Source organism: Rhinolophus sinicus, chromosome 14, assembly GCF_057876585.1.
Source record: "Rhinolophus sinicus isolate RSI-liver-muscle chromosome 14, RSI-T2T, whole genome shotgun sequence".
In the NCBI taxonomy this organism is placed as follows: Eukaryota; Metazoa; Chordata; class Mammalia; order Chiroptera; family Rhinolophidae; genus Rhinolophus; species Rhinolophus sinicus.
Genome location: NC_142514.1, coordinates 188059763 through 188083796, shown reverse-complemented (window position 1 = coordinate 188083796; position 24034 = coordinate 188059763). Strand labels below are relative to the sequence as shown.

The window sequence follows — 24034 nt, the reverse complement described above, 5'->3', positions numbered from 1 at the left end:
TGAACTTTCCTCAAAGGACTTTAATTCTCTATTTTTATATAGATCATTTATTAAATTAGAAGGCTGAAAAGTAAAAATATATTTTACAATCAAAGAAAACTCTGGACACTGGACCCCAGGAGAAGAACCAGAAACACGACGTCTGAGAGTCACTTCTGCCGACAGCAGCAGGTGCTTGTAAAGGGACAAGGGCCCCCAGGAGCCGCCGCCGAGAAGGTGGGGGAGGATGTGACCGCCGGACGCTCTGTGCTCGGGCCGGTGCTGAGGCAGCAGGAAACATCAGCGCCCGAGCCTCCGCCCACCTGCACGGGGGCCCAACAACCGCAGCCACCCGCCCCGTCCCGGTGGCCTCCTCTTTGCAGCTGGGTGACAAGCCCCCCAGAGGGACCGCAGTCCCTACGAGGAGCAGGCATGAGCTTTGATGTGAAAACAGCGCCCCGTGGAGGCGAGCAGTCGGCGCTGACTGATAAAGGCCCTATGGGGGGTGGGGGGTGGCTGCGACCTATGAAGACGGGGACAGTGTTCGTGGAGAAGCAGAGACGTGCCAGCGTGCTCACCCTAACCCTGTCTGGCTCCCACACACTAAGGCCGCGCCTGGGGCTGGGGACCTGCGCCCATCTGTCCTGTGCCACTTGCTCAGATCACCAGTCCCAGGGCAGCGTGGCCGCCTGGCCCCACCTTCCCGCCCGGGAGAAGTCTGCTACAGGCTCGAGACCGAGACCAGCGCCTGAACCGTGAGGGTGAGCCGCCCGAGCTCAGACAGTCCGTGTCAGCGGAGGCTCCCGCCTGTCGCCGGCCCCACCCCACTGCCCACGTCCCCAGGCTGACAGGAAGCCCCCGGGACATGCAGCCACCCTGACCACGGCAGGAAGCAGCCTTCTCTAGCTGACAGGGGCAGACGACTGAAACTGACAGCCTTGTGCTGCCCGCCACGGCTGCCGCGTTGTCAGGGGCCTGTCTGATGTCCCTCCTGGAAGACCCCCGAGTCCAAAGGCTGGGGCAACAGCTGCAGGAGGGACAGTGAGGGCGGCCTAACACGCCCCGAGCCGACACACGTGAGTGATCAGTGCGTGCGCACGGCTTCAAGTGCATCGCTCCTGAGAAACTGCTCAGACTTCGCACTGTCACCAGGTGACACCCAGCCTGTCCCCACCCTGCACCTGCGGCCAGGGCCGGGCCTGCGTGTAGCCCACAGGTGCACATGCGCCTGCAGCCTCTCGGGAGCCTTAAACGTGGACTCACCAGGGGACCGTGTGTGTCGCCCAATCCAGGTCCTCGGGCACGAAGCTGAGATTAATGTCAGCAGTGAGCCACCAGGCCCCAAACACCTTTAATAAGCAAAGTACTGTATCTTCTCACTTTTTACCCCCAATTTTAGGTTCTGGAGCAAGAGTCGGTCAAGGAGAGAAGCGACCGCTCAGAATTACATTCCACAGAGCTGGCATGGAACACAGCAGGAAAAGACGTAAGGGACCCTCTGCGCCCAGGACAGCCCTGCTGGCCCGGGGCTGGCTGCCTGTTGGCACTGAGGCGGAAACCTGTGGCTGGGGCCCAGCACCGCCGCCAGGGGGACAGTGGGGAGCAGCCCAGGTCCACACGTCAAGGGAGGCACGTGAGTTTTCCTTCAGTTTGCAAGTTCTAACAACCCCCCCACACCAGTTGTTAATGGACTGTGTGTGCCCTAAATTAACAGAGGACTGTCCCTATGAAGTCGAATGACTGCAGACTGTTATAAAGCACAGGACGCGCGGTCCTTCCTGAGGCCCTGGCCGAGGCAGGCCGCTCCCACCAGAGCACCTCGGGGACAGCGCGAGGGGCAGAAGTGAGCGGCGCTGGAAGATGCACGTCCCCAAGCCGGGGAGGGTGAGTGTGCACACAGGACACGGCTCACGTGTCTGAGCGAGGGGAAGCCACCCACACCACACCTGCCCCACAGCGGCTGCCAGGAGCCAAGGACCCACATGCATCCCAAACGGTGTGGACAGGGCTACACGGACGGAGGGCAGAGGAAGGGGCTACGCGGGGCTCTCTCACAGGAATCGCGTTGGGACAGTGCTCCCTGGGAACCCTGGGTTGGCAAGTCCGAAGGGCCAGAGGCAACGTGGCAGCGGGGGGCGTGGCCTAGGACTCCTCTGCCATCTGGAGCAGAGAGTTGATGGCCGCACCCTTGTTCCCTCTCTGGGCTTCCAGCACGGAGCGGATCACCTCGTGCTCCACGTTGGGGAACATGTCCTGGATGGCTTTCAGGTCCTCCTCGTTGCAGCGGGCCGGGGCACTCACGGCTGCTGGGGGCAAGGCCACGGGCACCATGCCCGGGCTGCACACGGCGGGCACTCCTGCAAGCACAAGATGAGTTTAGGACGTGGGGGTGTCCACAATACACGAGGCTGCTTCCAGCTGGAGGGAGCAACGTGGCACCCCACCGGCCTCTCAACCACCGACGGGCAAGGGCACCCAAGAAACACGACCGCAGAAGCAGCCTGGGCTCACGGGAGAGAAACGGAGGCGAGCAGCACCAAGAGCAAGCCCTGCTTCGCCCACTCACCCCCCAGCAGAGTGGGGGCTGGACCTCGGACCTCATGAGCCCGGTTCACAGTGGGGTGGGGGCAAGGCGCTCATAGGTCTTGGTCCCTTTGAGATGCATGGACCAACACCCCTGACCAAAGGCCACAACACAGGCCCCTCCTCTGAGGACGCAAGCGCAAACAGAACGGACGCTCGCTGACCCAGACATCTAGTGTCTGCAGCCTTCCCCTGCCATGCACCCTGGAATCCACTTTCCCAGCTTGGCACCCAGCACGATCAGAAGGGACGGAGGGAGGAAAGGATGGCAGGCACTGAATGGGGCTGCACGCCGGCTCGGGACGCACGACACGTGGGAACCACAGGCAGAGACGCTCCGATGACTAGGAATGTTGGCTGGCATGCGGGCGAGGGGACAGGTGGCACAGGGCCTCCCAGTGCTCAGCCTGTTGACCAAGGTGGGGCCCTACTAACCCCTGCCCGCATCACCCCTTTGTGTGGGAAGTGGGGGACACGGCGGACGATGCGAAGGGCCCAGATGCCCCTGGGAGGAACCGCAGAGCTGGCCTGGGGCCGGGTCTCCAATCCCTGAGGCCTGGGGCAGCCCGGCCCCAAGTCCAGGCGACGCGTCCCATGAGAACAGACACATGTCCAGGTGGGAAGTGACCACACAGACAGCTAGCAACACAGGACTGTGGGTAATACCTCCCCAGAGTAAAGCGGAACTTGGCGCACCAGTGCTTTACACCTCAAAATCACAAACCTCCCAACCAGGCCTACAGGCACTCAGAAGTGATCTCAGGCTGTGACTTCTCTCCGCTCCCAAATCCCCAAGACCCTGGGGCAGCCACACGCTGCCTCCACACCAGCCTGAGTCAAAGCTACAGGACGTGGGAGTGTTGAGGGCTGGGAGGTGGCTGCAGGGCATGATGGTGGCCACCACACCAGGAACGGACGGGACACCTCCTGAGGCACTAGCAGCGAGAAGGGCGCAGACCAGTCCCCCTTCCGGACCCCTCGGCCAGGCCTGGCCAAGCACCTGCCTCCACACCTGACCCAGCGTTGCCAAGCCTGACGTGCTGCGAGGTGGACCCTCCTCACAGGTGAGGCGATGGGGCCTGTTGAGACGGCATCACGCAGGCGGTCATTGTGGGGATGGCGGGCCATGCTCAGGACACTGCGGGAGCACGGTGACCTCACCTGCCATCGCAGGTGCTCTCGGGACGGGCGACAGCCTGTCTTGTCTGAGGCAAGTATCCCGGCTGGAGTGAGCTCTTACGACCCCACACCCTGCCGTCAGCACAACCCATGCACATGACCCCCAGGGCTGCCAGCAGAGGCCACAGAGCACGGGACATTAGGTCTGCGTCACCTAGGCCTTGCTCCTCATGCTGCTCACCAACAGGGCACGTGCTATGGCCCTGGCGACCGTGTGCACGCCCCGCAGATCCGCTCCTGCCTATATGGACTGGCCAGCGCGGGAACGGGGAGAGAAGAGGGAGCATTTCGAGAAGACTATGAGGGCGACTGCAACGTGAGTGCCACTTGTTGGGACAGAGCCAGGAGGGCAGTGTCCAGGCTCTCGGCCTCACGTGGAAAGGTGCTGGCTCAGGGAGTAAATGGCCATCAACTGTGATTGGATGGCCATCAGCTGTGGCTAGTTGGCCGTCAGCTGTAACCAGTGAGCCACTGGCCACTAATATAACTGCCGTGGCTACGCTAGCAGAAAATGGGGGCTAGCAGGAAGATGGTGGCTGAGCTAGCAAGCGCGGATTGCAGTTAGGACGGTGAATTGCAGCTAGCAAGTGGGGTTGTTTGGCAGAGAGAAGTGGACAGAAAGTTGTGGATCCTGTGGCCCGTTTCCTGTTTCTCCAACCCAGCCGCCAGCAAGACTACAGTGGTCTGACTCCCCTACCTATGGCTCCGTGGGTGTTCCTTTTTGGCCTCACCATGTCCTGCGTTCTTATGTGGGGAGCGGGACCAGAGACCCCGCCTGACACCCTGTGTGACACACGCTTTAAGACACCGGCCTGCTACTGACCAGGGAAGAAGGCCCAGGTCAGAGTGGACAGGTGTGAGACAGTCACAGCCCATCCAACGCCCGGCCAGCCAGGTCCATGTGCCCAAACGTCAATGTCACCAAGTGTGGACGCGACAATCAAGTCCTCCCGTGAACCGTGAGAGTGGACGTGCTGAGGGCTGTGCTCTCAGCTCCTGGAGCGCGCATACACGCAGAAGACTCCCATCAATAAAGCAGGGGCGAGGGCACTTCCGAGGCACCGGCGAGAACAGCACACTGTGCACTGAGGCTCCCGACTCGCAGCCAAGCCGCACGTTCTTCCACACACTCCAGACCACGCAGCCACCAGGAGGCCACACACAGTCACGTCACTGTGGCCCAAGGAGGCTGCTGCGCGGTGCAGGCAGGTGACCCACAGGGTCCTTCCTGCCCGTTCCAGTGCAGCCTGGCCTGGGAGCTGCCTCTGGGCAGGAAGACAGGCAGTGACACGACTGAGGGGAGACGAAGGGCTTAAAGCCCCTCACGACGGGGCATCAAGAAGAGGAACCTGCGTGGCCGCAGGGCCCATTTCACTCTCTGGTCAGTGTGAGCAGTGAGCGCCTCGCAGCAGAGGGAGAGAGCGCTAAGCAACAGTTGAAAACAAAACCCGATTCTCACTTCACGTCAAACCATTTCCGCATTTTACCGAGTGGCATTGAGCTTCAGTGTTCCTACGTCTGCTGTGACTTCCAGTTACGGAGAAAACGCGATGGGGGCACCGACTGGACTTACCGTATCTTAAATTCAGGTGTGGTGCTAACGCGGGCGGTTTCTGCTGCAGTTGTCACCAAACGGCCCTTCCCCAGACTCTCAGGGCAGTCAGGGCTGGGGCCAGTGCCACTCGCCTGGCACTGCAGAGCAGGAAGGGGACACAAAGCTACTTTGCTCTGTACTGTCGAGAAGCGCCAGCACCGCCACCTCTGGTCAGACCAAAGACGGGCCCGAGGGGCCACCAGCCTGGCGCTCCAAACCGGCAGAGGTGGCCAAGGTTGGGGATCCAGGCCAAGGGGGAAGGGCCTGGAGGGGGTATGGGACTGAGGCCTGGCGCTGCTGCCCGAGGGACAGCCGAAGACACGCAGAGGGCACCAGTGCTCACGCTCTTCCCGACTGACGCTGCCCGGCAGCAGGACAATGCCCTCGTTTGTAGGACATGCGACTGCAGAGGGGGCCCCCGGTGGGTGAGTGGGTCTCAAAGGGTTCAGGCCAAGAGTCTTTCCTCCCTTTGTAACGTTTCTGTTAGTACCTGATTATTCAAAATGTACAGAGGTACACAGCAAGGAAAAGCTCGCGTCTCCGCTTATAAAGAACCTACTCTGCCCTAAGCAAACACTTTAGGGCACACAGTTCATCTCACCCACAGGAACACGGTCTTTCACATACTAAAGTGTTTACAAACTACATTTCTATGTCGCCATCAATTTCAATTCACCTTATTAGTGCCAAGTTAGGGAAAAACCAGCTTCTATTTCCTCCCTACACACACAACTCACAGGTGACACACCTGCCCTTGCTGTGGGAAGGCCCTCATGCCTCACCTGAAGACCAGGGCAGGCCTCCACGCCACGCTCCCAGCCCCCACACCCACCACCCAGCAAGGGAGGAGCTGCACGCACCTGTGATGGGCACGTAGCCGACACCCTGCTGGTACACGGTTGGCATCAGTACCACGGGCTGGGGCTGCATCACCATCGCTGCTGGCAGTGGCTGGAAGACACAAAGATGATCCTGGGGTCAGAGAAGCACACACCACACAAAACCTCTGCACACCTGTCTCACCGAAAGCGTCCTGGGAGGGACAGCGCAGGGTGCAGCCCAGACAGGGAACGCCAGAGTGCAGGGCACCCATCCTCCTTAAACAACCTGCCACACCGACACCCCAATCCTGTTGTGCTAGAAGTTCAGAGGGGACTGACTCCAGCTATATTACTTCATTAAGCATAACAATGGTTTTGTGTTCATGTAAAAGTGTCTGCTAAAGACGCATGATGAAACACTTATGAGCAAAATCAAACTGACGCCGAGACTTGCTTTAAAATAGTCCAGCACTAAAAGGAGGGAGGGATGTGACAAGAGCAGCAAATGGGATGACTGCTGAGCTGGGTGACCAATCCCCAAGGGTCTGTACTCATCTCTCTACTGGCTCCCGGGCTGGAAACTTTCTACACAAACCATTAATAATGACACCACCTCACTGACACACAGGAGAGAGCAGGAACTCACAAGAGTGGCCGGGGGCTGGAGACAGAACTGGGCAAGAGCCCCGGCTCTAAGGCCTTGCTCTCCAGCACCTTCGTCCCCAGTCCCCTCCGGGCAGGCCCAGCCCCTCAAGGCCACAGGGGGCCATACCGCAGATGGCCCTGACCCGACACGGCCACCACACAACGCTGCTCCTCCCAGGACAGTGAGCGGCTGGCTCTTCTTGGGACCACGCCCTGTGAGTTCGGGTTGAGGCCTAGCTCCTCAGGGTCAAAGGGTCCCCGAACGAGGAGGTGAGGCCGCCCTCAGCAGACCCCCGCCCGGCGCCCTCACCGAGTAGGACATGACCAGGTTGATCATGCCCTCCTTGTCATCTCCCTGCCGTCCGCTCAGGCAGTGCCACTTGTCCTCCACCTCGCCCTGCTTCAGCGCCTCGGAGATCGTGATGTGTGTCCAGGCGATGCGGTCGTCCATGGAGAAGGCTCGCTGCGGGAACAACAGGGCACTGAGGACTTGGAGAGCTGGCCCCGCCCCCAGGAGCCCCCCCCTTCAGGGGCCCCTCCAAGACCAGATGGGGCTGCCTGGACACACAAGCCACCCCTCCCCCACCCCAGGTCCCCCACCCAGCCCCGAAGGCCAGTGAGCACACACGGGGGAAAGGAGGCGCTCTCCTGCTGACCACAGCTGCCCCGACGGAGCAGAGGGTGCGGAGGAGGAAACGGGAAGGGCAGGTACAGGGCAGGCAGCTCGGGGACCGAGGGCCCCTCCCAGCCTTGCTGTCCACCCTCACGCCTCCCAGCTGTCACCTGCTGGGGCACCTGCCTGGCCTCAGGAGGGACCAGGTGCTCCCGGATTGGTGCCCAGAGGACCGGGCTGAGGAAGAGCCCCGCTGCGTCCATCCAACACTCCCCAAGGACACTCTGCGAGGCGTACCACCAAGAACCCGAGTCCCACTCAGCCATGGGGTGACCCACTTTATATCCAACCTATTCACAAACAGCTGCCTCGATGTACCTGGTTCAGGGGAGGGGAGCGTGTAAACACTCCACTCAGAGCACTCGGGGTCTGGTGTCACTGAGATGACGCGTGTGCCTGGTTTGGGGGGGACGTGCCAACACTCAGAGCACTGGGGTCTGGTGTCACTGGTCATGATGCGTGTGCCTGGTTTGGGGGGGACGTGCCAACACTCTATTCAGAGTGCTCGGGGTCTGCTGTCACTGGTGATGACGTTTCTGAATGCAGCTATGAAAGAACCCACACAGGACACACACTTCCCACTACTGGGGACACCATACACTGTCAGGCATGCCTGAATTCCTGGAGATGCCCCCACCGCCAGAACGACAGGTGTCCCCTGCTCAGCCTGGTCCCGAGTGCGGAGCCCAGACAGAGGCCGCCCTCTCACCTCGTCGAAGATCTCCAGGTAGAAGGAGTCCACGCCCGGGGGCACCGTGCAGTGGATGACTTTGTTCCAGCGTGGGTTCTTGGCGCCGTTGTGGGCCGTGGGTGTCTCATACACGGCGTAGCCCAGCCGCAGCCGGCAGTACGGATCCATGCGGGTCACACCGTAATTCTTCGCCAGCTTGGCCTGAAATAAAGCCGGCATCAGAACACAAGGCAGCCACCGTCCCAGGCTTACCTGTCGTGCACCCCTCCCACCTATTTCCAGGTCTGTCTGGCCGTCTGATGGAATGTGGCTGCGGACCTGGCACCAGGTGGGAGAACGTCACCCACCGTAAGTCTGGTGCCGAGCCGGCAGGTATGACGATGCTGCTGCAGGCACAGCGGGCCAGAGGGGTTCCTCCAACCCTCCTCAGAGCAGTCCGCGGAATGGGCTGACACGCAGGCCACCCTGGGACAGAGCCAGGAGCCAGAGAGCAAGGGACACGAGGTCTGGGACGGGTGAGTCCACAAGGGCCTTCCCCGTGCCCAGGGTGGGGCCAAACACGCCTTGGACCAGCCGCACTGGCTCCCTGGGACGGGAGTGTCTCACGTAGGTCAGGAGCCCAGCCCCGAGCCAGACAGGCTCTTGGCACAGGAGGGCTGCTTTCGCAGGGAGGAAAAACGAGTCTTGATGAGTAAGAAAGATGGAAGGCTCTGCACATTAGGTCACTGGTGGGGAAGTATTTACTCCAGGAGGATTACAGACCTAAATGTGAAACCTAAAACTATAAAAGTCCTACAAAAGAAACAGGAGGACATCTTTGTGACCTTGGCCCAAGCTCTGGAAGAAAACATGGGGTACTGGACGCAGTGACATTAAGGAGGCCTGCTCCCTAAAAGATGCTGAGAAGGGAGTATCTGCAAACACCCATGTCTGGTAAGGACCTGGATCCCGAATGTATAAGCAACTAGCAAATCTTAGGAACAAGCACAAAGCCCAGAGAACAAAAGGGCAGAAGGCCTGCAAAAGGGTCCTGATGGCACATAATCAGCATGTGGACAGGTGGTCCCCACCATCAGGCCCAGCGATGCAGACTCGCCCCCGGGGGACCCTGGAACCTCCTGGGAAGGCTCAACCCGCCCCACTGGCCAGAGTGGGCCCGCTGGCCAGCCCTGGGAGACTGGCAGGAAGCCAACAGTACAGGAAGTGAACCACAGCCACCTGTGACCGGGAGGGACTCACTCCCAGGCACGAGCCAGGCCATCCCACAGAACCCTGTGCATCCTACCGGCATGGCTAATAAAACGGGTTGCCTGAATTAAAAATTCTTCATTGCTAAAAGTGCTGCCATCTGAGCCTCCGCGAGGTGTCGTCCCCTGGCTGCTGCAGGGTCTGCCTCACTTTGCGTGCTGCCTCTGCCCGGCCCACAGCGAGGCCCACACCCGGAGGGGCGCTCCTAGCACACAAGGGTCCCCGAACCCTGCCCTCCATTCCGCCCTCTGGTTTCCGACTGACTGTGTCTACTCTTTCTGTCTTTGCCTGTTTGGAGCTACATGTTGTTCACTTTTAACCACAGCTGTGACTATCCTTCTATGCAAGGCCTTCTCCATTCTTGGGTCCTTCATTCTGCTCCCTTTCGTGGGGGCTGGAGCACCCCCTGGAATGCTCAGAGAGATACAATGTTCTCCGGAAAGCTGCTGGTGTACGCATCAGCCCTCAGACAGCTGCAAATATTCCTCTCCTGTCCTCTGCACCAGTTTGCTACAGCAGCTCCCAAGACTGCAAACTTCCCCGGAAAATGCCTTAGAAATCGCCCTGGCGTTTTCTGTGAAACAACAGTAGGAACGTGAGGCCGGCTGACCGCCCGTAGCCTCCTGGCACCTGTTTTCATGGTGCTTCTGCCTGGCTGCTAAGGCCCTTTGGTCTTAACACCTTAAAGAACGTCAGGACGTGCCGATGATTTTGCGTAAGCGAGGAATACCGACGGGATCCCGTGGCTGTCACTCTCCTCACTCTGCAGAGGCCCCGCCTGCCCTCTGCTATGGCAGCACACGCTCCTCCTCCCTCTGCTCTGGGGACGGACTACGCAGGCCTGTCCCGGACACTTCTAAGAGGCTTTCCTGCAATGCCACATACCCAATGCTTAAGGAAACGCCATCCTGCTCATTCTGATCCTTACTGGGCGTGACTACATGCTGGGCCTAGCCAGACAGACGTCTGTGTCTCCCACAGCCGCGTGCAGCAAACACACATCACACACGGAACGTGTGACAACCCTGCCGCTTGTGGGGAGTGACCAGGTGAGAGGAATGGGGCACATGGGAACATGGGGTGCTCCTGAGGAGGTGAGGGAGCAAGCGGGGACCCCTGGGGACATTCCTAGGGGAGAAAAGGATCAGGCAGGTGCACAGTGGGGAAGGGACCAAGCAGAGAGACCTGCCTGGCCACGCTCGGGCCACCCCGGGGGTTGGCAGTGGGGCGGGCAGAGTGCTGCAGCCTGGCCCGCAGAGGGCGGAGCCGAGAGCTTTTGAGTGTGACAGAGAAGTCAGAGGAAGCCCACGGCTGGAGGGCTGAGCTCCTAGAAGGACGGAACTGCTGCCTACTGCTGGGGAGAAGCAGGTGTGGGGGGCTGGAGGGCTGAGCTCCATTTGGGGCACATCACATCTGAAACCCCTAAGGACATGCAGGCAGAGGCCCCAAGGATGGGTGTGCGCGCATGAGTCTGCAGCTGAGCTGAGCGGCTGGCTGGGGCCAGGGGCTGCTCGCTCTGGGGCGTGGGCAGGGAGGAGAGGGGCTGGCTGGGACTGAACCCCCTATCAGTCCACCAGGGGACACGGCCAGGGGTGGCAGGCCAAGGGCCAGTGAGCACCCTCTGTGAGCCAAGGCAAGACTGTTCATCACAAAGGAAGTGGAAGACCATGAGTAATGCTACCAAAAGGCCAAACAGGTGAACCGGAGTGCTTCTGACCATGGGCCGGGCCCCTGGAGGGCCGGGCTGCGCCGTGTGGGCTGAGGGGGGGTGGGGTGCCTTATGGTCCTGTGGTGCTGGCAGGAAACAGCCCTTGTGACAGCAGCGCATGAATTCACTGATACCAGAGGGCACGCAGAGAGGGGGTATCGCGCTATCCTAGAAATATGAGCATGAGCGAGGGTGTAAGGTGCACTGTGAGAACAGGGGGCTCGGCTGCGAACCCCGTAGCACCAAGAGCGTGGCCGAGCGGCTGCCGCAGTGCACACCTGTGAAAGCCCCGCTTTCCTCACGAGGCCCAACAGGGGTCCCTGCGTCTACTGCACTGTGCGCTGGTGTGAAGCCGTATGACACAGTCACTGCCCCCATCACGGTTTTATAGGAAGTTCTGGTGACCAAAACCATTTTGCCTCCTGACAGTGTACTTAGTCTGGGCTGTGAGTGGTGTGTGGGCTCCAGAGCCCGATGGCACAGCCGCCCGCCCTGGCCGTCCCCACCCGTGCCCTCGTCTAGACAGTGGCGGTGCGTCTACCCGCCCCCCCCCCCGGCTGCCCCCAGGGCAGGGAGACCGTGTGCATGAAGGAGCAGTGCCCAGCACGGAGCAGGCACCAACGGAGGCTCACCACTAACGCTTTGAGGACTTGGGGAGCACCCCGGGTAACTTACCATCGTTTTTCATCAGATGTATGTTTTAGGAAAAAGCAGAATCAGAGAAAGTTCCACACAGAAAATGCGGCACGAAAGCCCACAGCCACCCGCAGCGGCCCCGGGGAGTGGAGGCAACACCCACCTGCACCACCGTGACATTCAGCCGGCCCACCGTGCCCACCGCCCCTCCGTACTGCAGCTGCTGGGCTGCCTGCGCGTCCAGCTGGATCTGCTGCTGCTGCTGCGTGGGCGCAATGCGCAGGAAGTCGTGCGGGAGCTCGCCGATGTACACCTGCGGGGGGGGGGGCACAGCACGTCAGCAGGAGGGCAGGAGGGCAGCTGCACTGGCTCTCACTTTCTTCACCTAGAAAGTGAGGGGCCGCCAGGGTCAGGGCTCCAGCCTGGGGGCCTCTCATCACCAGCCCGCACTCTGCCACTCGGCAGGCACTCAATGCACACCCGTCAGTGAAGGTCACGACATCGCTGCCACAAAAGGCGGGTTCACGCTCAGACCGGGCTTGCTGGATGGTTTCCCGGATTGTTTTCGGGTGTCATGCGCTGTGCTACGTGTCCACAACCCGTTCGCGCTGGGCCACTATGACTACAAGCGAGGCCTGTCAATCGCAAGACATTGGTTCAAATGAATGAATGAGACGGGAACTGAGCCGGGAGCTGAGACTGGGAAAACCCTCTGTACTGATACACCAAATACGCCCATTTCAAACAGTTCAAATTCAAACAAACTCACAAGACAGAAAGAAGTCAGGTTAATAATAAGCCACAAAGACCTCGGCCTTTGCTGCTCGCAGAAGCCTCTGTCACCAGGCTCCCGGGCTGGACGACACAAAAGGGACGCGCCAGGAGGGCGAATCCCGGGAGAAACCCAAACGGCTCACAGACAACAGTCTGCCGAGAAACACTGGGGGAGAACGAAGCGACAGCCAGTGGAGGCTCGTGGCGGCCACCCCAGAAAAGGCACCAGGGTGGAAAGGAGCAAAGGACTGACAACTGTGTCCCCGAACCAGGGAACGAGGGCTCCACAGCCAAGCAAGGCCGGCCAGCACGGGAGGGCCGAGGAAGGACAACGGCGACGCTGCCCTTCCCCGGCAGGGGTGCAGGGTCTGGAGGGCTCAGAGTAAGAAATGCCCAGAAAGACCAACGACTGGTGAAGACCACTAGGCCAACAAACCCCCTGGAAGGGAGGAGCCGTGGGGCCACACGACAGGAGGCCTGGCCGCTGCTGAACAAGCTGGAGCCACAGAGCCCAGAGCTGCCTGCAGAGGTCCCAGGCCCCGGTCCTCCTCAGCCGTCCCGAGGGGACGTCACCCAGGGCCTCCAGCCCAGGGCCCTGAAGGGCTGGCTGCTGAGGAAATCACACCAAGGGGAAACCCCAGTGTCACAGCGTGAGCTCTGGCAACTGCGTCTGCTGCCCACAGCCACCAGGGCCCCTGAGATGGCCAGAAGCCTGCTGGCCCTGCACGTCACAGGGGCGTGTTACCCGAGGGGGCTCGCTGGCTCCGGAACGGGCAGAGGGGCCAGTGTTGAGAACAGGAGCCTCCCACCCGTGCGCCCAATCTGTGGGCCTGGGCTCCTGCCACTCTTCATAGAGCAAGTGCACACGGGCCCTCTCGGGTGGGGACACGCATTAGGGGAGCGGCGGTGAGACACTGTCACCTTCTCTGTGCCCGATGCCCCCGCCCCGGCCGCCCGGGCTCCAGCATCCATCAGGCCGGAGGAGCCGCAGGCGCCGGGAGGCCAGGGGTTGCCAGGAGAAGCGTGCAGTGTCCCAAGAGGCCTGGCAGCCACATCTCCCCAGGTGTGTGGCTTGTTCCCAGCAGGTCCCGGGGCGTGCTCTGAAAAGAAGGCCCACACGACGACCCCTGCAGGAGGACTGAGATGGCCAGGGGCATCACAGCTTCAAACGAGACCGACCCCAGCGCCAGGCCCTGCGGGAGCACAGCACGACTGCAGTGGAGAAGCCCGAGTCCCTTCACCGGCCTCCCTTCCAGAGTTCGTCCCAGCTGACAGGGGACAGGGGTGCCCTGCCAACCATCCACGGACCACACATAGTTCCTGTAGTCGCCATGGCTCGCCACGAACGAATTAGTCTGCAGGAACACTCACGCTAACCAAGTTCAAAGCATTAGTGTATACAGACCAAATTTGCACTTACTCAGAGAAATAAATGTCACCACATGCCACATACTGCAGCTCTGTGGACCCAGCAGGGAACGGGATACACCAGGGACAGCCAACGTGTGTATGCAGTGACAGTGTGACAGTAACGAGGGGCTGCACAGATGTGGGGGCAGGAGAGGCCTCTTTTCCTTCATTATTTCCGCTTCCTGTCTGTTCCCACCATCAGAATGGGACTTCCAGGTGTTACGTTCTCTTTTCAATGTACTCTTCTAGGTTTTCCTCAAAGAGAATACAACTGCTTTTTAATGGGGGGAAACAAAGCTATATTGAAAAGTGAAACGATCTCGTGTTATTTTTCAACAGCAGTTTAACTACAGAATTATAAACATGAAATGAGGATTTACCATAAACTGCTCAAACAGAACATTAGAAGAGGAGAAAGGTGGCCAGCACCCCCAGCCGGTGGTCCTGGCCAACAGCTGCAGAGACAGGCCAGGCAGACACGGGTTCTCCAGGTGACAGCCTGGGGAGGCCACCAGCCATGGTCCCACTCCCAGCTCAGGGGTGCTCTACAAGATGCTGGCAGGTAGTCCCGAACTTGTCAAGGCCCCAAAACACAAGGAAAGTCAGAGACGGTCCCAGAGCGCAGGTGACTACGGAGACAGGATGGCCACGTGGGCCCTGGGTGGCATCGCAGGACAATAAGGGGCAGTCCCAGGAAAAGTGGGACACCTGAATAACTCCTGCAGTTAGCAATCACGCACCAGAGTCAGGTTCTTAGTCGTGACCCGCACACGGTGACAAAACGTCAACAATGGGAAAGCAGGTGAGGGAGCCCAGCAGCTCTTTGTACTATGTTGGCCACGATTCCAAAATTTAAAGTTCCTTAGAAAAAATTGTAACCTCCAAACAAAGGAAAGAAAAGGAAACAGTGTTTCAGTCCTTCTGAAGTAAACTAGTGGTTATGTAACCAGCACTGCTGGGCCCCTGGAGATTTCTCAATTCAGATCCAAGGCGTCCAAATGAGGGGAGAGTCCAACACCGCAGAGGATGCCTCCCCTGCTAAGAAACCGGTTAGCATGTCACACGTCACAGGTGAGCCCAGTGCCCACGTGAGTCCTTCGTCTCAGAGACCAGACTGAAAAATGGCATCAATAAACATGGACTCCTCGTGTATACTGAAAATTCAGATCCAATATGTGGTGATGGAAGGAGAACTGACTCTGGGTGGTGAACACACAATGTGAGATACAGATGATGGATTACAGAATTGTACACCTGAAATTTTTGTAACTTTACTAACATTGCCACCGCAATAAACTTTAATTAAAAAAAAAAATTCAGCACTAATCCTAAAGTTTATTTTTGCCATGTTATGATGAAGGAAATCTTTGAACGGCCACATCAAAATATATGCTTTCCGGGCTCCAAGACTTGGGAAGACAAGAGGACAATTCATCTTGATTACAGATGAATGATGGGCCATACTTTTAAAAATAACCTGCTTACGTTTACAACATGAGTACACTGAGCTCAGTACTAATAAGCCACTTGAAACTCGTGTCCAGACCTAACAAGTCCACGTGACACCTATGGAAACGCTCCCACAGCACGTGGCTGGCTCCTTGCTGGACTGTCACAGCACCAGGAAAAGGCGACATCCACCATGGGCACCCAGGCCCATCAGGCCAGGTACAGCCACACGACGGAGATGTCCCGGTGCCTCCCACCTCACGGGCAGCTGGAGGAGGGGGAGCAGCGTGACACTGGCAAAACCACAAAGTGGGCTTTATGTTTCAAAGCACTGTTTTAAGAAATTACTGGTCAAGAATGGGGGGGAGGGGAGGAGACAGGGAGATGTCGGTTTCACTTACTTATACTTTTCCACCCTGCTGGTTACTTTTAAAAACAATCTTGAGGAGGCTGGACTTGTGGGGCTCGTACAGTGGGGGTCCAAGATCCCAGCCAGCAGATTTCTGATCAGGAGTGTTACAATGAGTCTGCAGAAGCAAACCCCCAGTGACTTCTTAAAGCAAATCACAGGATGGCCAGTTGTGGTAAAATTAAATTCTGGAGTGGATTATCGAGGGGTCCTGACTTGCCTGGATGGCTCCAAGAATATGGCCTTGGAGCAGACAGAAGAACACGTAAATGGACGACTGAAGAATAAATACAGGACACATTTATCCACGGGAACAATGTGTTGTACGTAAGCACACAGAAGAGAAGGCTGTGAAGATACCCAGAGCACAATACTTTTCATACTGGGATATATTTTTTTATGGGATTTTGGTTCTTTTTGATATAATTTGTCCTATTTCATGATGGTTAGCAACTTTTCACTGACATGTAAGGTAAATGTATAAAACTGTGGATTTAATTGTAAATAATTTTTATATTTAAGTTTCATTTTCTTTTATCTCTCTGTCAGTGTGTAGAGTGCAAAAATAATTTTAAAAAATCTCGTCTAACCGTGTGCAGCTTTATTGTGCTCCGCAGACAGAGAGGGAACATGAGTTACTTTTATATAAAAGCAGCACAAACTCTCATTCCATGAACTCTCGGGATTTGAACTTCCCCTAAAACTAAAAGCTCCTTTTATAAATATTAGTCTATTTTCAATGTATTTCAAAAACAGTACTTTCACTTCTTAGTCGCAGGTGCCCCTGAGAGCAGCACAGCAGGCCTGTGAGTGACAGCCAGTCAGCCCCAGCCCCCCACCCCCATTTTCAGTTCCCCAAGACAGGAAGGGCACTTCGGTCCATATGAAGTACACTAGTGGTTACGCAGCCAGCACTGGCGGGGCCCCTGGAGGAGTCAGCCCGCGACTGCAAGGCCAAAATGCTGGAATGTCCCACGTCCGCCAGAGCCCACAGCGTCCACTCGAGTTCTGCGAGGCACTGAGAGGCTGCGGTCCAAATGAATGCAGAGGCTGAAGAAAGGAGAAGAGGAGACAAACGAGAGCGAGCGAGGATAACCGTCATTCCCCAAACTACAAAAGCTGACAGAGAATGAGTGACTTGAAATGCGGTCTCTACCAGAATTCCATGGCACCTGGCCTCCCGTCGCAGGTGCTGGGGCCAAGAGCAAGCCTGAGCTGGAACCCCCGTCCTCAAACCAAACAAAACCAGCCAACCAGCGGGCAGAGTGGTGCGCCAGGACCACAGCACAGGCAGGTGGCACCGCCTGGGTGGTGGGCACATGGGCACATGCTGCCAGCGCCTTCCAGCCTCAGGGTGTGTATGAACTTTCCATAAGGCAATGTTGGGGGAGTCACTGCTCTCTTTACAGTTAATGAAAGAAGACAAATAATACCAGTCAAGTCATTGTGTGCTGAGGGGCGTAAGCGTTGTAAACAGTCACAGCAAGGTGGGGGGGCTGCAATGGAAAGAGAGCATCTGAATGGTGTGAAGGTGTCAGTCAGGCGGGGGGAGGGGGGGGGACGACGACGGGGCACACAATCCAGCTAGAGGAAACACCTGTGTACATGGCCTAACCAGAACTTCTCTGGCACATGAAGGGACAGCAGGAGGTGGCTGGGACAGAGTGAAGGACACCACTCTGGGAGTGATCAGGGAGGTCGGAGGCAGAGGCTGTGTGGGCCTCCAGGGCCGCTGAAGGACTCAGCTTTGAGTCACAGAGAGGAGGGGCTGGGCAGGTGAGGGGCGGGGCAGGTGAGGGGCGGGGCAGGTGAGGGGCAGGGGAAGGGCCGGGAAGGTGAGGGGCGGGGCATTTGAGGGCCCGGGCAGGGGAGGGGCTGGACATGCTGGGCCACATGTCTGGCTGCAGGGTATCACAGCAGGTGGACCCCTGGAGCAAGTGTGGCAGCAGCTTGTGGGCGGTGCAGAGGCTGACTGCTCTGGAGGCAGAGCCCGCAGGACTTCTGAGGGATCTAGGACAGGCAAGGTCGTCCCCAGGTTCTGCCTGAGCAACGTCAAGGATGGAGCTGCCACCAAACGGGGTGGGGAGCACACACACAGTGCAGGGGCCTCAGGGAATAAGAGGCTGTCTGTCTGGAACATTCTAGGGAGAAGGCAAGGAGCAGAACACATGGATCTGGAGTTGAGGAAGGTCTGGGAGGACACGGGAGCCACTGTCCTGGGTGGGGGAGGGACGGAGCGAGGGCAGAGAGGAGGAGCGGTGGCAGGAGCCCAAGCGCAGTCAGTGACTGGGAGCAGGAGGCTGCTGGCCCCTGTGCCCACGGGCAACAGCGTTCTCAGGGACCTGGAAGTCACCTGGGGGAGTTTCCAAACACCTAGAACGAGCTGCAGCCAAGTCCCCTGCAGGAGCACCCTCCTGCCACCTGCAGTCACCTCCCTCGGAGCACAGATGCTTCCCAGCCTCCAGGGCCTCGTGGCCCCCCAGCCGATGCGGCTGTCCCTCCCAGGCTCCACTGTCCTACACAGCCAACCGCCCTCAGCTGGTGTCAAAGGAGAAAGAAGTGGCAGGAGGCATGCAGAAGGGGAAATGGGGTGCACAAAGCTGGAGGTGGGGGTGGCACGAGGAGCAGCCAAGTTGAGAAAGAGAAACAGTTCTTAGGGACCCAGCAGCTCACAGGTCCAGGTGCCCCCACAGGCCAGGCCTGGGGCAAGCATTTGACCTACATGGCCAGTCCACGAGCGTGACAAAGGTTGACACATGAGGACACCAGACGCTAAGCAACAAGCCCAAAGTTAGAGCTGACTGTCACTCAAACTGTTTACACCAAGAACTCCAGGGCAGTTTAACGGCTGCTAACAGAGCAGAGCAGCGGCGACTGGAGAGAGTTCAGAATGCAGCAGAGACAGGCGCATGGGCCCTACTGCTCCACGGTGCGGGGCGCCCCACGGAAGGCAGCAGAGGAAGTGCAAGGGCTGCGAGAGGGTGACCATCCATCCATCCAGAAACGCCTTTCAGGGGTCTGTACGGCAACTTACAAGCAAACCCGAGTACCCCCAAAGGAAGGATGAGCAGGAAGGCCGAGCAGGAAGCACGAGCAGGTGAGCCCAGGCGGAAGGCCTGAGACAGAGGATGAGAAGGAGCAGTGAACACGCGCCCCCAGGTCAGACAGGACCCACCTATGGACCAGACAGCCCTGCGGTTGGGAAGCGGTCACGTGAGGTGGCACACTCATCAGGAGGGCGGCATATCGGGTTAGCGCAGGTCCTGACACGGCTCCATGGTGCCAACTCTAGGATAACCGCAAAACCAACACGCGTGCAGCACTGTGTGTGTTCTCCAAACCAGTGGAGAACGAAAGACTGAGTTTAAAAAACTGTATTTGGGCAATCCAAAAAGAGGCAAGGAAGAAAAAGAAACAAAAAACAGGACAAATGAAAGTACAAAACACTTTTTAAAAAATGTGTGTGTATGGGGCTGGCCCGGTGGCTCAGGCGGTTAGAGCTCCGTGCTCCTAACTCCGAAGGCTGCCGGTTCGATTCCCACATGGGCCAGTGGGCTCTCAACCACAAGGTTGCTGGTTCAACTCCTGGAGTCCCACAAGGGATGGTGGGCTCCGCCCCCTGCAACTAAAATTGAACACGGCACCTTGAGCTGAGCTGCCGCTGAGCTCCCGGATGGCTCAGTTGGTTGGAGCGCGTCCTCTCAACCACAAAGTTGCCGGTTCGACCCCTGCAAGGGATGGTGGGCTGCGCCCCCTGCAACTAGAAAAAACGGCAACTGGACCTGGAGCTGAGCTGCACCCTCCACAACTAAGACTGAAAGGACAACAACTTGAAGCTGAACAGCACCCTCCACAACTAAGATTGAAAGGACAACAACTTGACTTGGAAAAAAGTCCTGGAAGTACACACTGTTCCCCAATAATGTCCTGTTCCCCTTCCCCAATAAAATCTGGAAAAAAAAAAATGTGTGTGTACGTATAACACTATAATATAGTTTACTCTGCACCACCCATCAGCCTGGTCCCCTGACAGCCTGGACCCCCCAATCAGCCTGGGCCCCCCCCTCAGCCTGGGAACCCCTCAGCCTGGGCCCCCCTCAGCCTGGGAACCCCTCAGCCTGGGCTCACTGGGACCTACCCACACATCTATGAAGGAGTCTTGCCAAAAAAAAGTTGAAGCTGCCTCCAATTAAGCCTGACAGCTGTCCGTCCCCTCAAGCTGATGGACACCGCTGTAGTTTAAAGCAGCATGCCACCCACCGAGTTCTAGCATGGAGGGCGGGAGCCCACCCCCAGTTACTCCTCCTAGGTGCCCGTTGGGTGCTTACTGAGAGTTGTGGACTGAACAGAAACACTGGGTAGAAAAAGGGTTGTCATTAGAAAACTACGAGCATTGTTAAAAAGTGGGGCAAACAGCACAGGGCTGGGCCATCCTCAGACTATTCAGGGAAAACCTGACCCTGGAGATACAAACAGTACGTCTCCTGAACCTTAAGCAGAGAAGCCCATCAGCTGCTGCAGGGAGAAAGCAGGACAGAAGGTGTGAGGCCGGCTCAGCGCGGGCTGCACTTTTTCTCACATACCATCTCGCCCACCCCTCAGGCGCCCCACGGGCAGCAAGCACGGACAAGGGCCACCTCAGCCTCCCTCCGTGGTGACTCCCCTTTCTCACTCACAGTCCCAAAGACTCTGCCTGTCACTCGTTTATCACGGGAGCAGGAGTGGGAGGCAAGGTCAGCCTTCCGAGCCAGCCCCAGTGAGAGTCAAGGCTCTGGGCTCCCTGTGCCAGGGCTGACCCCCACCCTGTTCGGGCAGGGACACGGATGTCCCTAGGGCACAGGGGTCCCTCAGGACTGCTGCCCAGACAGGACCCAGGGCAGTGAGCAGAGCCAAATGCCACCTTTACCAGCACCAGCTGGTACTGCAGCTTCTTGACCCGTCTACCTGCATGGCACCCAGCACACAGGGAGGCAGGGCCCAGACAGGATGGAGTCCATGCACCCTGGCTACCAGGGAGGTCTCTGAGAGGATGGTGCCAGGCAAAGATGTTTTTTAAAAAATGTTACATTGTAGCGACCAGATAAAACTCAAGGGCAAACCCATCTGCCAGCCGCAGGCCCTCCCATCTGGAACAGCACCCAGCCACGCCTGTCACTCTCTCACAGTGGCACAGGCCCTGCCCTCAGGACCCTTCCTGGCTTTCCGCAGCCTGCCCCACCCCACCTCATCTAACAACTCCTGCTCATCCCTGTCTCAGGTTCCTCCAAGAACCTTACCCCCCCACCCAACTCCCGGCCCAGGAGGCCACTGTTTATACCTAAGTTAAAACCCACAGAGCTGATGGCAACCATCCCCGCTGGGCTTATCTGCCAGGTTACGCGTGGCAGCGGTTTCCCATGCCACACTGTAAGGCCCCCACCCCCTCCCCTGCAGGCACTACACCTGCTCGTCCCAATGTCATGATCAACAACACTGGCTGAGTAACTCACAGGTACTCCAGGGGCACTCAAGACCCTTGTCCCTGAGGACACCTTCCTGGAGGCCCCGAGCAGCCCGGCCCAGATCTAACGTTACTGTGTTTACGGGCCATGGAGAGCACCCCCAAAACATGTGCAGGTCTATGTGTGCTGCACACCAACACACGGACAGACGGCCACTCGCCTGTGCTACAGAGAACAGGCCGGGGAGCACGGTACACATGGCAAGCTGGACAGAATCTTTGCCGGCCCAGGCCCCACGTGCGGGACGGGAATGGCCGACCCCGCAGCTGCTCTGCTGCGGCGCCAGCTGCCCCAGCTCTGTGCAGTCCCAGCGCTGACCGCTGCTCCGCACAGGGGAGCTGACCCTTACTGAGAGCGCACTTCTGGCCACTGCGCCCAGCACCGCACGTTCACACTCACACCAGTGAGGTCCGCACCAGGCGGGTGAGGACATGGGACAGGTCAGGCCCACTGCGCCCACTGCTCCCTGGGGGACGCGAACAAGGGAGCGGCTCACTTGGTTCCCTTGCCTCTCTGACCAGCCAGTTGAGCAGAAATGAGAAACGGCTGGCTGTCAGCCGCTGTAATTCACTGTGGAGTGAGGACGGAGAGAGGGGAACGCTCCAAGGCCGAGGGAATCCAGAAACCTCTCTGCTGACTGTGGACCGATTCCACAGAGAAATCTGGGGGGGGCGTCACGTCCACTGCAAAGCCCTCGGGACTTCTAACAACACCTGGGTCTTCTTCACTCAGAAAAGACATGCTGTGGGAAAAATTCTGCTCTAGTCAGGAAAACACCAGCAGCACTTGTCAACACCCCGTCAGGGCCGGGGGGCAGGGGCGGGTGACGGGCTTCACAGGCAGAGCGACTGAGTGAGGGCAGTGGTGGCATCACTGAGAACTTTCCCCACTTAAAGGGAATGTTTGTCTGCTGCAAATTTTGATCCGCTGCCCATAGAAACTTCCCGGCTCGTGACAACCCGCCCCCACCGCCTGCAGGAGCGGCCGCGCGGCCCGGTCCCCAGGGCGGGTCTACACGCGCGCTCCGGAGCAGCAGGCGGCCGTGGAGACCGACAGGAGCCCCGAGACACAGCGGGGGTGGGAAGGGCCCGCCGGGGTTCTGAGCGCCCGTCCTCGCACCGGCAAACGAAGGAACTGAGGGCGCGATCAGCGGCCACTTAGGGAAACAGCGGGGCCTGCGGGCCTCACGCCGCCCCCGAGAGGGAGGGAAGGGGGCGGAGTCGCGGGCTCCCGGGCCTCCTCCGTGGGGACGGTCTAGGCCCGGGGGGGGGGGCCTCCTCCATTTGGGGAACCGGCCCGGTGAGGGTCCGTCTCCATCCGGGGACCCACCCAACACCCATGGCGCAGGAACCTTTCATCCGGGGCCCGCCCAGGGTGCGGGGGCCCCTTCCATCCGGGGTACCGACTAGGAGTTCGGGACACTCCTCTATCGGGGAGGCCACAGGGCACAGGAGACGCCTCCCGTGCGGCGGACCGACCCTGGCGGGGCCTCCTCTACCCGAGGGAACTCCCGGGCATGGGGGCTCCTCCGTCCGGGGGACCCACCCCGGTGAGGGCCTCCTCCACTGGGGGACCGCACCCCGCCCCCGCCCCCTGGCTCGCCCGGAGCCCGTCGTCGGGCCTCCCCGAGAGCCCCGGAGGCCACGGACCCGCACCGCCGCCCGCGCCCTGAGGGGAAAGCCCGCCCGCCGTCCGCCCGGAGTCTCACCGGCCCGCGCTGCGTGCTGACGGTGGTCGCCATGGTGCTGCGCCGGCCCGCGCCTCGCCCAACGAGAGCTGACGTGCCGGCGACCCTCCGCCGGAGCTTGCGACGCCGACGGTTGTCCCCCTCGAGGCCGCAGCCGCCGCCACAGTCAGCTGACGGCCACCCCGCCCGCGCCGCGCACTGCGCAGGCGCCGCGCAGCCCCGCCCCTTCCGGCGCCGCGCACGCACGCGCGGTGCCGGCGGACGCCTGCGCAGTTGCTCCCCGCCGCGGGCGGGCGCCCGAAATGGCTCCGCAGCCCGCGGTGGGCGTACTGGGCGGTCTAGCGGCAGGTGCGCGTGCAGAGCTGCCAGGCGACCGCACGGACTGTGGGGTCTGCCCGAGCGGGTCTCCTGGCCGGCGCCGGGAGCTGCGGGAAGCCTCAGCGGCCCTCCCCTCCCTGGGCCTTCGGCTGGACCCGGGGGCAGGGACAGTAAACGCAACCAGCCCAAAGTGAGCCTGTCCTGGTTCTAACAAGATACTGAGTTGCTTTTCAGGGACAAGAGACCAAACCGCAAGACACGCAGCCCAGGCGTGGGCAGAGGAGAGGACTTTGACCTCCGGCTGCCCCCCGACAGATTGGAGTGGTGCCTCGGTCTCCTGTGAGCGACTCGGCGCTAAGTAGCTGCTCTTTCTCTGCTCAGAAGCCGGTGCCCGGGCGTTGGCCTCTGGGGGAGTCGGGCAGCAAACCCGTGACGTGACAACAGGGTGGCCTTAGCCGGAAGTCATCAGGAAGGGGGGCCGCTGGCTGGGAGGGGTGGCCTCGGGGGCCAGTGGCCCACACGCTCCGCACTGGGGAGTCAGGGCCCCGCCGAGGGCCCCTGGTCACGCTGACAGACCACTGAGCGGGGCCAGGGTCTTGGAGGAAATTCTGCACCTTGGTATCAACGAGTAGAGAAGGAGCGTCCCGATACCGGCCACGGATGGGCAGCCTCCTGCAAACGTGCAAGCCTCCCGGGGGAGGGGGTTGTGGATTGAGGGGCCAGACAACA

At 59.5% G+C, this 24034-nt stretch overlaps 1 protein-coding gene and 1 pseudogene across 1 annotated transcript; one reads left to right on the top strand and one right to left on the bottom strand.

Moving 5' to 3' along the window:
* Positions 1 to 23188, bottom strand: TOLLIP (toll interacting protein). The gene is made up of 6 exons (XM_019714747.3): positions 23009 to 23188; positions 11921 to 12070; positions 8184 to 8366; positions 7112 to 7264; positions 6196 to 6286; positions 1 to 2336 (listed from the first exon to the last, which is right to left on the bottom strand). The coding sequence occupies exons 1-6, from the start codon at positions 23039 to 23041 to the stop codon at positions 2122 to 2124; spliced, it is 825 nt and encodes a 274-aa protein (XP_019570306.1). The 5' UTR covers positions 23042 to 23188; the 3' UTR covers positions 1 to 2121.
* Positions 15912 to 16153, top strand: LOC141572309 (U6 snRNA-associated Sm-like protein LSm6 pseudogene; annotated as a pseudogene).
* Positions 23189 to 24034: the final 846 nt, after the last annotated feature.

Bases quoted from the DNA above. Each gene is read 5' to 3' on its own strand.
- TOLLIP (XM_019714747.3), bottom strand. From the start codon at position 23,041: ATGGCGACCACCGTCAGCACGCAGCGCGGGCCG. The intron at 8,367-11,920 runs GTGGGTGTTGCC...GCTTTATTTCAG, and splicing joins TGAATGTCACGGTGGTGCAG to GCCAAGCTGGCGAAGAATTA. The intron at 2,337-6,195 runs GTGCGTGCAGCT...TTGTGCTTGCAG, and splicing joins CGGCTACGTGCCCATCACAG to GAGTGCCCGCCGTGTGCAGC.